The sequence below is a fragment of the Ambystoma mexicanum genome, chromosome 9, assembly GCF_040938575.1.
Source record: "Ambystoma mexicanum isolate Mex_15411 chromosome 9, UKY_AmexF1_1, whole genome shotgun sequence".
NCBI classification, from domain to species: domain Eukaryota; kingdom Metazoa; phylum Chordata; class Amphibia; order Caudata; family Ambystomatidae; genus Ambystoma; species Ambystoma mexicanum.
Window position 1 is genome coordinate 274,562,853 of NC_090931.1, and position 15,603 is coordinate 274,578,455.

A 15,603-nucleotide genomic window follows, 5' to 3' on the forward strand; every position below is an offset into this window, starting at 1 on the left:
CTGGTCGTATGACTACTAGCTATTGGCTAATATGCCAACCATTCCAGTATGAGCATGGCGAACCTGGATTCGGTCCATTCTTTGAAGTATACTAACATTGTACTTGTGTAAAGTTGTTGGTTGCCATTGTTTAATTGTCTCATCAGTGATTTAAGTTTAGTACTGATTTCTTTATTGTAATCCTCAGGTTGGCGATAACCTTCATAAGGCTCTTGTGAAGAGGCGAATGTCTCACGTCAGCGGAGGTGGCTCAATGGACTTGACCGATATGGACTCACTACAGGAATGGATCAACATGACTGGTTTTTTGTGTGCCCTTGGAGGAGTTTGTCTACAGCATCGTTGCAATACAGGACTTGTGACATATAGCCCACCTATGGGTCCAGTGAACGAACGGAAAGGATCCATGATTTCTATGGTGTCCACCGAGGGAAATATAGAGACACCTGCTAGCAAATTTTTAGACCGATTACTCTCACTCATGGTTTGCAATCATGAGAAGGTGGGAGTTCAGATTCGGACTAACATTAAAGACTTGGTGGGCTTGGAACTGAGTCCGGCACTTTATCCAATGCTGTTTAACAAAATGAAGAACAATATCAGCAAATTCTTTGATTCTCAAGGGCAGGTAAATTATGTTTCACTTGAATATATTTGTGTTAAACTTTCCAAGTTTATTATGGAAATCCTGGAAAGTGGTGTTGGCAGTTTTGTTTGGAATTAGTTCATTTTAAAGCCACTTAATGCAATTGTTATGTCATTGTCAAAGCTTTGAGATTTACCTACTATGTGCTCCATTTCCAGAGCCACATTCCTAAACAAGATTTAATTAAAGCCTACAAAGTGTGCCACTACGGATAATTATGCCTGTGGCCCTCAAGAGAAACTTGGAACCTGCAGTGTGTGTGTATATAATTATGAGGCTTGTGGAATCTGCTTAGATCACATGCTATACGTAGGCCAACATCTACTGGAAGCTGCAGAGTATTACAGTTGTTTTCGAAACTCGAAAAGGGACGTCGACAGAGCGTGCCAGTAATACTATCCCTAGTGACTTCTACTGTACCCATGGTGCTTCACGCGTCGAAGTCCCTCAGATTATTTTCTCCCGCTATCGCCTTTAGTTCTAAAACTATTTCATTTAGTATACTCTTTCTGTCCTTTGTTAGCCGTTCTTCCGCAAGATCGTTGGCAACAGCATTGAGGACGAACTGCTTCGTCTACGATCACACCAACTCATCTCGACAAACCTTTCATACGGCCTCGGAAGGCCTCAATGGGCCTCAGCCCTCACAGTAGGTAGTGGTTTCATTCTTTAGTCTCTCTGACAATGCATATTCCCTTCTTTACCCACTTATTTCACCAGGCTGCCTTCCCCATACACAATATAGAAATACACCTTTTAAGTTTTGCCAATCCTGTAACCGTAAATGTCCTTGGAAAGACTTGCACCTGGTGTGCAAGCTTTGTCTCCCAAGAGATCATAACAAATGACAATGCAAATTGTGCAAGCTGTTCAAGCACAAAATACGTTGAGGGCGAGCGGGATCCTTCGGATGCCCGCGTGCAAGCCCCTGACACCAACAGGCAGGCGACGGCTTTGCTACGGGGACGACACCCGGCGGCTCTAGCACGACCAAAGCACACCACACAAAACACACCTCATATGGCCGAAAGTCGATCTCCGCGTCGCCCGGAAGGCCACAGTGTCATGGGAGAGGTGTAAAGACTGGAGGGAGGGTCTGTACTTCCGCTCTCTATATGGTAGAGGAGATGCACAGAGGACCCCAGCCAAGATTCTCTATTGTGGTAGCAATGGATGAGCAATGAAGGCCTAGCTTCTCAGGAGGTGATGCAGGCTGGTTCTTAAGTACAGTGAAGTCCCCAAGCCCCCACAAAGGAATGTCCACACACTGTATTTGTTAAAAGTCTTTATATAATTAATATTCAAAGTTATGTACACTATCACAATAACTCACTTTGTGCTCAGAAAATCAATAATGGTAAATATATACATTTCTAAAGTGGTACCAAGATTATCGGATCTCATTAAAGTGCATCAACGATACTGTCAAAATGCCACACAGACCAATAAAGAGGAAACCAGCAGTAGAGAGGGGAAGGAAAGCAAGATGGTTGAACAATTGGTAGAATACTGGCCTTTACCAACTAGGCACAATTTTGTGTGGAGATCCCCCACACCTGGGCAACCTGTAAAGCAAAGATGTATCACAAGCCCGGTCCATATATTGTTCTACGGGTCTTATTTCCCTCTACAATAGTCTACAGCCCCAATGTACCTGGAATTGTAGCGTTCGTCGTCAGGGAATCGGTGACCGTTCTTGAGTGCCCGCCCTTTAAGGCAGGAGTCACGAGTCGTCAAACGTCTGACGGGAGAACAGGGTGAACTACGGCGGTGAAGTGGCAGCTTCGTTCCTAGCGGTGCTCGTCGACGACGGAGCGTTGGCGTCCTGCAAGGAAGAGGCGTGCGGGGCACCTCAGTGACGGTAGTTCTGGACCGCAAAGAGATGTTGAAGAACTGTGGCCCAGCAGGGGCGTCGAGTCGTCTGCGTCTCTGTGGTCTTTAGGCGGTGGGAAACCCACCGGCGGATGCTCCTCGGCGCGTCAACAGTTGGGCCTTCTCCAGCGGGATAAAGTGGGCGGCGATGCAGACGAGAGCGTCCTTGGCTCAAATTAAGTTCTTAGGCAAACTGGAGCACGGCGGCTCCAGTTGGCGACGGTGGTCATCGACAGTGGCGGACAACAGTCCGGGCGCTTCTCTTTGGGATTCCGCGGCAGTTCCGGTCTCCGGTCGGCAGCCTGTCGTAGGTCTGTCTACCAGGGAGCTTTGGCAAAGATCAGCTGGTGCACAATGGTCCCTCGTAGCTTGGGAAGAGGGCGCCTTACCAGGCCCTCTCTGGGTCAGTTCTTGGAGACACCGCAGCTTTTAGATTGTGAAGGAGAGCAACAGCAATTCTTCTCTTCCAGCAGGGCTTCAAGGTTAAGCTTCAGTTTCACTCCAGTCACTCTTCAGCTTCTGAACACAAATTCTAGCAGTGAGAGGCCCCCAGATATACTAGTTGATCTCCCATTCATTCTGCTGGGTCACACTCAGGCAACCAATCAGTCAGAAGGGCATTCAAGCAGGCAGGCATCCAATCACGTGCATAGTGCATTCAGGCCATTCACTCCTCTCCAGACACTCGCAACAAGTTATGCGTATTGGGACAAGTACCCAGCCATTCAACACTCCACACTGCATTCATACCAGTTTTGGGCAGGGCTGTCTGTCATTGTCAAACACCAGATACTAGACAACCACAACACAGAATGCATATTCATCACACACTCCATTCACCCAGGTCCCATCCACAGGGTGTACCCACAACATACAGTCACTGCGAAGGCTCAAGCCAGTCTGGCCTGGACTTCACAACACCACCATATATGGAACTTCGACCCAACAGCCGGTCAGGGGGAAGGGGGAGAGTCAAGGCTTCCCAGGACTTTAGGAAAACAAGGTGATAGGCAATAGAAAGCAACAGGCCACAGGGGCCATCTTGTTTCCTATCAGGAATCAACTGATTCCAATGGCAGGGCCTGGGTATCCCAAAATGGAGGACATTCCGCATGGAACTGCCACCAGCCCATATCCTGCTCTGTGGGCCACACACAGGTGCCCAAAAACATACACTAGGGGCACAGGGTTGTACCCCCACCCATGGGTGCCAAAGGGTATCCCATGGGTCTGTACACCAAACCAAAAGGGAGAGCTGCACCGCCAGGAGTCCCACATGAACTCCTGCGCTGAAAACGCAACAGAACACACGATAAAAAGCAGAAAAGGACAAGAATACGGAGGCCCTGTCCCTCCGATGCATTTCCAGCATCACAAGAGGTCTGACAGGTACCCTGTCCTCTGGCCCATCACGCTTGCAGTTGCCTCACGACGGCCCCGGAAAACGACAGGCAGGTCCGGTTCTGATGCTATGTCCAAAATCAAGTCCTCACATGCTGACGACTGAGCATCGAAAGATGCGTCGACGGCTCCCACGCATGCCAAAACACGATAGTCGAAAGTCGCATCGAAGGCCCCTGCGAAAACTAGACAGAGCTAAGAAACGAGTGAGCTCCTTTAAACATGTCCCAGTCACGCTATTGAAGAGTCAGACGTTGAAGAACACAGGAAAATGACTAGTTTGGGAACTATAACCCAGGGAGAGGACACCATTTCTGGGGCTTTGAGACATTAAAAAAAAAACTCCTGCACCAGAATCAACTGACCCACTCCATCTGCCCCCCACTAATCCCAAGTTCATTTCAATGGTCAGCAGAGATGATTGATGGTCATGAGACGAATGTCTTCCCTAGCTAATTTCTTTGATGACCACCCCAAGGTCTTAGTAAACCTTCATGATGCCCCACATAGTGGGCCAGCTACTACTCAAGGTGGGTCTGCACTTTCCCAACCCCCCCCCCCCCCAACAAGAGAGCCTGCACAGACACCACACAAGCCTCCTCCCCGCAGCAGGACTTAGAGCAGCTTGCTTATTGTGACCCCATGCAAGACTTCCAGGGCACTGAAACTTACACTGACCCGGAAGACCAAGGGGACATGGGTGAGGACCCATTTTACGATGACTAGGATATCTGTCATGCAGTCGCCAGATCACTCAGACCTTTCGGTGGCAGATTCACCAGTCAATAATCAAATAGAATAATCAAGTACAATGACTTGCTCCTAAAAGCGGCAGAACATTTTAAAATTGATACATAGGTGGGCAAAGACTTTGTTGAGAACATACTGGGCGATAAAAAGTCTGCTATCCAATTTATTCCCCTACTTCAATCGGTACAGAGGCGAATCCAACCCTCTCTAGTTACTCCAGATTTAACACGGGCAGTTAACCCGCGCATTGAGAGTTTTTGGCCAGCTCTCTCAGACCTCCCCCTTTACATCAGGAGACCGTAAAAAACAGACTCCTTAGTGGTTACAACCACTAGAAAGAGAGCAGGAACACATAGCCTCTTCCAAAGCTCCTTTGGCTAAGGAGAGTAAAAAGATGTATACTTTTGGAATAAATGTAGCCTCTTCAGAGGCTTGCCAAACTAGCATCGCTAATAATACCACCTTATTAGCTAGCTACAACTGTCCCAAATGGGATGAGATGGCCAAGCAAATAGCTTCAGCACCAGAGCGCCTAAAAACACAACTGTCACTCTCCATTGCAGACGGTAAACCAATTGCAAACTGCATCCTCAAACACAACTTGGATGCAGCAGACAATGCAGGGAGGATATTAGCAGAGGACACGTTGATCATACGCCACGGATGGCTAAGCCAGTCTGTGTTTAAGCTCGAGGCTCAGGCTACCCAATATGCCTATAGAGCCAAATGTGTTGTTCGGCAAAGCGGTGGAAGATGCTTTAGAGTGCACGTAAGAAGAATACGATACCCTAAAGCCATTAGGGCAACTTACTAATAAACCCTCCGGACAAAGAGGGGGCTACAATTTTCGCAACTTTAAAGGGCAAAACTCACAACGTTCATCAGGTTACAATCAAGCTCAAAGCTCACCCACAAGGATTTCAAAGAGGCCAGAGAAGGTCTTGCAGCAGGGGTAGATCCTCCTCCTCCACCCCCAAACAATGACAACCCGCTACAGGTTCCATCCCATGCCACTCCAGTAGAAGGCTGCATTTCATTCTTTACCCACGTATGGGAGGGAATCACCTCAGATAAGTGGATTCTTTCAACTGTGGTGGGCGGTTATTTTATAGAACTGCTACAGCAACCTACCAACCATCCACCAAGACAAAGCAACACCCCCAAGGAAGAACAACGTATCCTATTGGAAGGGGTGACAGCGCTGCGTCTTAAAGGACACTTTAGAAATCGTCCCAGCGAACCAGGTAAACAAGGGTCTTTATCCATTGTACTTCCTTGTGCCAAAAAAAGACCTCACAATGCACCCTGTCTTAGATCTGCACCCTGCAAAATCCAATGCAAGCCACAGAAATTCTGCATGACAACGTTACAGTAACTAATCCCACTGCTAAAGCAGGGGGACTACATGGCAGCCTTGGATATGAAAGATGCATACTTTCATATTTCAATGTTCCCAGTGCACATAAGATACTTACATTTCAAAATAGCAGACAAGCACTATGAATTCAAGGTGCTACCCTTCAGCATAGCATCTGCTCCAAGGGTATTCACAAAGGTACTGGCGGTGGAGGTGGTGCACCTACGCAGGAAGTAAATGCCAGTGTACCCTTACCTGGACGACTGGCTGATCACAGGGGAGAATCCCAAAATTTGCAAGCAAAATACCCAAAAGACGATCATCTACTTTGTCAATTGGGTTTCTCAATCAACGAGAAAGGGTCAAGTCTTGTACCAAACAAGACCAAACAGTTCCTAGGCGCTGTCATAAAAACAGAAGGTCTAGTCTTCCCGTCAGAAGAAAGAGTACAAAACATACTGCTGCAACTACCTTAGTATCTAGCCGGTCGCCAGATAACCATATGCAAAGCAATCCGCCTGCTCGGGATGGTGGCCTGATGCATTTACCTGGTTCCACATGCACGATTGTGCATGCGCCCAATGCATGAGTGATTGGCGACACAGGGCTCTCAGGCAAGCGGTCATAGGGACGATCTAGGGGCCGTTTCGCCAATCCTAGCACAAGTTCTGTGCTGGTGGACAAAGGAAAACCTTCCACGACCCTGCGTTACAAGCAGTTGTCACAACAGACTCATTACTCACCGGGTGGGTTGCCCATTACCTTCATCTCACAGTGCATGGCCTGTGGACTCCACTCCGAGCCCAGAATTGCATCAACCTTCTGGAACTTCTGGCAGTGCTCAAGGCGTTCCAAGCACACCTGACAAATCCCAGTACAGATACTCAGACAGCACCACTCCAATGTTCTAAATAAGCAAGCAGGGGTGCACACACCCCAAGTCTGTCCAAGCTAGTACAAAAAAATGGAAGTGGCCACTCAAGCAGGGCATGTTCCTAACATTGCAACATGTTCCAGGGGTACGCAATTCTCTAGCTGACTAAGCAGAGATCCTCTACCAGAAGAGTATGAGTGGCAATTCAACAGAGGTATCATAGACTACATCTTCACACAATGGGGATAAACTCCGTTAGACTTGTTCGCTACAAAAGAAAACAAAAAATGCCTGGACTTCGCATCCAGGTTTCCCCAACATGACTCCAAGGGGAGTGCCCTGTGGATGAAATGGTCAGGGAAATTTGCCTACACTTTCCCCCAACTCCTCTGATGAGCAAAGTGGTGAACAAAATTCACAAGGAACAGGTGACACTAATGCTAGTTGCTCCTGTGTGGGCGAGACAACCTTGGTATCGACATCTGCGCAAACTGGCGATGTGCGGCTTGATCAAACTCCCATGCCCATTTAACATGCTCACACCACACAGGGGGACAACATTACACCCTCAACCTCAGTCTATGAACTTGGTAGCTTGTCTCCTGAAGTCAGAGTTCGACCATTCAAATCTACCTCAAAGGTGTATGGAAATCCTCAACGAGGCACACAAATCAAAAACTAGACCCTGTTATTTTAACAAGTGGAAAAGATTTGTAATTTGGTGCCAGTCAAAACTAATAAACCCAATAGAATGTACTCCATCACACTTTTCATTACATGCTTCACTTACTAGACTCGGGGCTAGTTTTTAACTCAAAAGTTCACCTAGCGGCTTTTTCCGTGTACACCACTTCTCAAAGTAAGGTGTCCTGGTGGAAAGTCCCGGTTATTAAGGCATTCGTGGAGGGAGTAAAAAGACTCGACCCTCTCATTTCAAACCTGCCGCCAGGGTGGGACCTAAATGTAGTACTTGCAAAGCTCATAGGACCCCCCCACCCCCCTTTTGAGCCTATGCTGAAGTCCAGCCTTAAACACCTTGCTTATAAAACATCCTTTCTGGTGGCTATCACCTCCATAAGGAGAGTCGGTGAACTGCAAGCTTTCAGTGCAAAACCCTTTCTTTCCTATCCACAAAGACAAATTGGTATTAAGAACGCACCCTAGGTTTCACTTAAGTTCATTTCAAAGTTCCATGTCAATCAGTCCATCAAACTACCAGCTTTCTTTCAAAACCCATCAAGCTCAGTTGAGAAACTCCATACACTAGATGTAAGGAGGGCGGTCCTTTACTATGTAAATAGGACCAGACCTCTAAGGAAAACAGACCAACTGTTTGTCTCCATAGCTCCAGGTAATGAAGGAGACCGCATTTCCAAAAACTCCATCGCTAGATGGATAGTCAGATGCATACAGCTCTCTTACTCTCTATCTAATGCAATACTGCCTTTCATTCCAAAAGCTCACTCCACCAGGGGTACAGGAGTTACCTTGTCTTTTATCTCAAACTCTGGACACCATTTGCAAAGCAGCTACATGGAGTTCTGTCCACACTTTTACTCAGCACTACTGCATTGACACTCACTCTAAAACAGATTCCCAGGTGGGACAAGCGGTGCTAAAACATCTATTTGCCGCTGTACCTTCTCACAACCCACCACCTTCGCCAAACACTGCTCGTTAATCTATGCATGGCATGTGATCTAAGCAGATTCCACAAGCCTCAGAAGGGATAAGATACTCACCGTAATCGTATTTCTGATGCTTGTATCTGCTTAGATTCACGTGCGCCCATCCTTCCTCCCCTTGCAGTAGAAGGTGCATAGATGTTTTCTGGGCTTTATCTGATACATGGTCTGCTTTACTACACCTATACTTACCCTACATTTCATGCAACCTCATGTCAGAAACAAAAGAATCTGATGGACATCGACGCGTGAAGCACCGTGGGTACAGTAGACGTCACACTAGGGATAGTATTTCTGGCATGCCCTGTCGACGTCCCTTAACTCACATGCTCTGCATATTCCGACATCTAGTGGAAGTCGCAAAGTATTACAAGATTTGTTTTTGAAACTCAAACAGACGTCGCCAGGGTGTGATTAGTACCATTATCCCTAGTGTGACGTGTACTGTAACCATGGTCCTTCACCAGTGAATCCCGCCAAAGACAAAACTAACAAAGGAACCATACCTGGTTTGGCACGCAGAGTAAATCTCAAGAAGGACCTTTCCAACAAGAAATGGTGAAACAAGAAGACTAGCCAGTTGACAAAATGGGCACCCATGGTTGCCTTACTGCAGCTGTAATTGCAGTCCTCAGTAAAAACACACAATGGTAGGAAAAAGTAAACCACTTCCACCAGCCATTAATTGTAGAAAGGGTAACATAAAAATGTTACATGTGAAACTAGACAAAGGGGATACTAAGTAACCCCTCCAGCACCCTATTGTAAGATAGTGTGTGCTGCGACTAGAAAGTCAATTTCACTTCACTGCTCTTGGAAACAGAAGTTTCACCAAGAGAAGGTATTTAAACTTTTGGGAAATCTAAGAGACTTCCCTGCGTCACTACACTGAAGGTGCTGTGCCTATGGAGTTTGTCAGACTCCAAAGTCAAAAGAAGCACATAGTCCAAATCATAGAAAAATACACGAGAGTGGGAAAAAGGTCTCACTTTCTCCAGGTTGGAAATTAATAGTCCTAAAGTCCAGCAAAAAGTGCTGGGGGTCTCCAAGGTAGAAGGGAATGAGCACATTTCTGAGAATTCTCCCTAACATGGGGCAATAATTTGAACAGAGGACGCCCTAGTCTTCCCCTCTGAAAGAGAGGGACCAAAACATGCTTTTTCAAGTTCCACAGTATGTAGCTGGTCGTAGGTTTACTCTATGAAAGGCCATGCTTCTTCTCAGAATGATGGCTTCATGCATCTATCTTGTACCACATGCACGATTGGACATGCGTCCAACGCAAGAGTGAATAGCAAAACAATGGTCGCAAGCAAGCAGTCTATGGGATGATCTAGTGGTGGTTTCGCAACCTCTCCTTCAATCACTGCAGTGGTGTACAAAAGAGAAGCTTTTAAAGGGCAAATCCTTTACAAGTCCAGCAGCTGTCAGGGTGTGGAGCGTACTTGCTCCATCAAACCGCGCATAGCATGTGGACGCAAGTAATGTAAACTTATCAACCTTCTGGAACTACTAGCAATTTTCAAAGCTTTTCACAGGTTTCAACACAAGCTAGCAGGGAAAACAGTAATTTGATTTAATTTTATTACACTTATAAAGCACTTTTCGCTAAAAGCGCTGAACAAAAAATTATCAAAAAAGCAGTACAATCATATGATAATGCAACACGAGTAAAAACAGGAGATGGGGAAAGGCCAATCACTTTAAGTGGAAAGAGTAGATGGAAGATGAGCTTTCGGATTTCAATGAAAAATACAAAGAGATGTAGCAGAGCGAAGAAGAGGAAGCGAGTTGCATTGCTTAGGAGCCAGAAGAGGAAAGGAACGGAAACAGGAGGCGGTACAGGTAGGTTTAGGAATAGTAAGAAGAAATACATTCTGTGATCTGAGAGAGTGAGACAGAACATAGAATGAGACTAATGAAGAAATATAAGGAAGAGCCAGACCATGGGTACATTTAAAGACAATTGAGAGAAAATGATAGACGCGATTCAAAAGGAAGCAATTAATGGAATGGAATGAAGGTAAAGAAAAAAGATGAAGTTATGAACAGAACAAAGGGGAGATGTGAGGCAGGAAGACAAATCGGATAAACAGTAGAAGAGACCAGAGAGAAGAGAAGAAGTTTAGTAGCATGAAAAGAGAGATGGAGGCGAGAACGACGGATGTTGAATTGTGCATAGCGGCAAGATCGAGCAATAGCAAAGATGTGAAATGAAAAGGAGAGTCAAGGATTAAAAATAGGTGGTAAATGGTTCCAGGTGTGCCCAAATAGGCCACAGGTGCACACATTCCCCCAGGTGCACCCAATACATCCACAAACACTAGAAAAGGCCCATACTCAACACTCCACCAACACAACCATGCTGCCTCTCTGTGGTAGCAATGGACATGGAGACGCTACAGGCTGCAGTGCAGCTGAAAGAGCTGGAGCAGCGGAGGAGGAGAAAGATGAGGAGGAGGAGGTGGTGGTGGAGGAGGAGGAAAAAAACAGTAATACCCTTCACCCTGGGCCCTGACAGATTGGCAGATACATACCCTATACCGGTTAAACAGGGAGACAATCCAAGAACTACTGACCCTAGTCCAGGGTGATATAGGGAGCAAGATTGGCTTCCTTAACAACAATATCACCGCTGTTGAAGCTGGTGTTGGTCCTGCACTTCCTAGCCACAGGCACCTTCCAGCACTCGATGGGCCAGCTGCATGGCATATCGCAGCCCCCCTCGTTCAGAGTGCACCAACTGCCGTGCATTTATACATTCAGTGCAGACGTCAAAGGGCACCATTGATACTTGTGTGACTGCCGATGCACAATTGTGACTGCTATCTCATAGGCGCAGGGGTGTAAGTCAGTGGGTCGTTGACAGCTACTGTGATGAGACGTAATGTTTATACTGTGTCTACTGTGCATGTGTGCCCTCATGCCACGTTGATGCATGTCCAGACCGCAGCGTGGGTGGTTGTCATGTGGTGCGTGCAGACACTGTTCGGGCGGTGGCATGGCGATTGGCACACCACACCATGAGGATATGCATGCTGTGCTCTATTGGTGACTATTGCATTCCACAACATCAATCCACCCCAGGGAGTACATCACATCTCTGTTCAAATGACACACAGTTGCCATCACATGGTGCCTTACAGTGCATGACTCACATTTACCCTGGTACTGAATATATGGAGTATCAGTGTATTAAGTAACGTGTCATTAGAACATCAGTCGTGCCACATACATGCCATGGCTCACCTTGTGTCTCCCCCTCCCGCACCCCTTGCAGGTGATTCGGATATCCACTACTGTGTTGGCTAATGACCCCGCTGCGGGATCCACAGTTGTCGGAGAGCATGGCATAACAAGGGCAACCATCGAGCCGACGTTTGGACTCCTAAAGGCATGTACCAGGTGCCTGTACCGGTCAGGGGGGACACTTGAGTACAGGCCAGAGAAGGTGGGGCAGATGGTCCTGGCTTATGCAATGTTGCAGAATATTTGCATAAGGCGAAACATTCCCCTGCACCCAGACCTCGACATGCCACCACCAGAGGGCGGAGATGATGATGATGCTGGCAAGACAGCACCAGCCAGGCATAGGCACTTGCTCATGGATGCTAGAGACGTGCGTATTGTAAGACAAGAAATCATAGACAATTTCTTCTGAGGTCCCCTCACTTTGCACCACCCATGATATGTCACTGTAGTCAATGTGCTCATTCATAAAAATGCATTCACATGAATAACGGCTATCAACTCGTTGTTGCAAGGGAAGAGAAGAATGTATTGAACAGTTCTACATATTACAGGTCAAATACCCTGCCTGACACACTCCCCACACACCTGCCACTGCCTCCCCACATACCTCCCACACCCTCCCCACACACCTCCCACCCCCTTCAACATAATAACGAAGTGCCATTTGTCCCAGTCCAGTGTCTCACTCCCTATGCCTCTTCCGATGAGAACCCTTGCCACAGGCAAGCACAACCAAATGTCTTTGGGAGCAGCGCCTGGGGCTTCTCTGCGCTGAGCTGGCAGGGATGGCCGTGCTGGAAGTGCGGTTTGAGCCTGGTGCGCCCTTGCCATCCTGGTTTGCCCGCACAGACAATGCCACAGATTCTGCCAGTGCCTACACTTCCTCACAGACCCTCTGGGCAAGTTAAATGCAAGCAGACGTGGTATGGTGGTATGGCCCAGGGCACGGCACAGCAGTGAACAGGTGCCTGTATGGCCTAACTAATCAACTGGGCCTTTGCAAGCTGCTGCCATTGGATGCCAACCATCTCCTCATGGCGGGCCTCCATCTGCCGTATGCGCTTGTCCATCGCCCTGATTGGTGGCATTGGTGGTTGTGGTGGGCTGTGGAGAGTGGATGAACTGAATGCAGGGGAGGGATAGGTGGAGCTCTGTGGTGTCGTCTATGTCTTGCCCGCCATCTGCCCCCTCCGCATCATTAGAGGTGGTGCCGTGTTATGTAGGAGCCAGATGGCCGATGGGCGCCATGAGTGTGCGACTGCCCAGGGCCTGTGGAGCACGCTGCTGTTCTGGGGCAGCTGACAGGGCATGCAGTGGTGGCTGAGCTTGCGATGGTGGCTGTTCCTCCTGGGCATCTGGCCGGTCATGTAGGTCCTGCATTACCACAGATGTTGTACTTGTGGGCTGTTGGGCAGCTTGGCTGGGTCTTGCATGGATCAGTGGATGTGCCTGTGCCTTTTAAGGTGAGAAAACATAGCAGTTAGAAGCCTGTGTGCGACACTGATGCACTTGCATTGCACTACTTGAACGTTGCAGGTTCCCATGCCTGGTCAAGATTTGTGGGGGTGGATTGTGCACCGATGTATGCATGCATGCATGTATGGGGTCAGTTCGTTTTGGTTGGACTTATGGCACAGTGTTTTGTTTTTGTGTGTACATTAGGGAAGTACCAACAGTACAGTCATGCCATGGTGCACATGGGCATGGATGCTTGTTGCGTACAATGGTATTGCATGTCTTACGCTTGGCCTGACCCTTGTGATCTATGTGTGCACGGAGTCTTTAGATGTTGTCACTACTACTACTTTCCTTGTGCACATTTCCATGAACTGTTTTGTGTGTACCTTTTTGTGTGGTGCAGGGCATTCTGGTGTGGTTTGTTGTACTCACTGCCATACCCTTGGGTCCCAGCTCTGGCCTCTGCTCCTCCGACGCCCTCAAGATGCATAATAGAGCTACATCGCTCCTCCCAGGGCATCAGTCTGATGGGAGAGACTCCTGTAGCCATTGACTCACGGTGGTGGCCTGCCAGCAGTTTCCGCACCCGCTAGTCATCCCACCTCATGCGGCAGGCCCTTGAGGTTCTGGGGATGGACCCCACCGTGGTAACTCTACTGGCCATTTCCAGCCATATGGCCGACTTAAGCCGCTGGCTGGTGCGGCGGTTGTCCCTGCCAAACAGCGTGTCAGCATTGTCCACAATATGTTCTGTCAAGGCTGCCAATTCGGCCTCCGAAAACCAGGGCTTCCAGAGCCAGACTTCTGGTAGATTGCTTTTGCTGCTTCCAGACATCCTGGCAGTGTTTCCGGTTGTGGATGCCTACAGGAAATGCCCGATTTAAATTGGATTGGGTTTTCCAAAATGGCAGCTGACAACTTCCAGTTCCTGCAATGACGTGGTTTCCAGTGGTGCCGGTGTTTGCGGCATCATGAGAACTGATCCGCTGTTACCGGCATATTTTATTGCAGTGGCACTGTCATTTTCTCGTTTTTCCTTTATTACTGGGTTGCCGGAGTTAATGTTTCCGGATCTGCCAGATGCACGCGCCCGTGAAGTTGTAATATGCCGGTGATTCCCCCACACCGATAGCCGCTAAGGGTACTACCGGATTGGCAGAATCACCGGCATCGTAATGGAAAACTTGTAATGAGGGCCTATAGCTCTGTTTCAAATCCAACTCCCAGGTGGGACTTAAATGCTGTCCCTACCAAACTCATGGGGTTCACCTTTGAGCCAATGGATACAACCAGTCTTAAACATCTCACCTGTAACACTACTTTTCTTATAGCTATCACGTCAATAGGTGCGGTCAGTGAACTACAAGTGCTCTGTTCAAGATCTGTTTATTATTCACAAGGACAAAGTTTCTGATGCATACACATCCACATTTCTCTCCTAAATGTATTTCAAAGTTCCATGCCAACCAATCCATAGAACTTCCGTCTTTCTTCAAAAATTCAGGAGAGAGAAGCCTCCATACACTAAATGTCAGGCGGGCAGTAATGTATTACCTAAACTAAACCATTCAGGAAAACCAATCAATTCTTTGTTTCCCTGCAGAAAAATAATGGGAGCCTGCCTCTGAGTCTGCAATTTCTAAATGGATTGTCAAATGCATCCAGATCTGTTATTCTTTGTCCAAAAGAACATTACCATTCCTACCCAAGGCACTCGAGGTACTGGGGGGGGGGGGGACTCCACATTTCATTGGAAATGTACCCTTAGAGGCTATTTGCAAGGCAGCTACTTGGAGTTCGCACAGCGTTACTGCTTAAATGCACATTCAAAAAGTGATTCACAGGTGGGACAGGCGGTGTTAAAACATCTTTTTGGTGCTGTACCTTCTAACAACCCACTACATTCTCAGATACTGCTCGCTAGTCTGTGCAAAGCATGCGATTCTAAGCTGATCCACAACCCTAAGAAGACATATATTACATAACCTGTAATCATCTTTCTGACACTTGTATCTGCTTAGATTCAAATGTGCCCGCCCTTCCTCTCTTGGAGTTCAAGGTACCATAGACTTCTTAAACCTTTCTTTTCTGTACTCGTGCATACACTTAATGCTCCCTCATTCAGAAATAAAACAATCTGAGGACCTTGATGCGTGGAGGAGCATGGGTACTGTACACGTCACACTAGGGATAGTATTTCAAACGTGCCCAATTGACGTCCCTTTTCTAACTTCGAAAAACAGGTCATACAATACGCCTCACCTACCACTAGATGTCGTCCTGTGCAAAGCATGTGAACCTAAGCAGG

The 15,603-nt window shown here is 47.5% G+C and overlaps 1 protein-coding gene across 9 annotated transcripts in view; it reads left to right on the plus strand.

Annotated features, from left to right (window-relative positions):
• NF1 (neurofibromin 1) overlaps positions 1-15,603 on the plus strand; it is a 3,279,657-nt gene that overhangs the window by 1,325,736 nt on the left and 1,938,318 nt on the right. For all 9 annotated transcript variants that reach the window (XM_069614617.1, XM_069614618.1, XM_069614621.1 and 6 more), the window contains exon 20: positions 188-628. In XM_069614617.1, the coding sequence (XP_069470718.1) occupies positions 188-628 (441 nt within the window). The remainder of the gene's footprint in view (positions 1-187; positions 629-15,603) is intronic.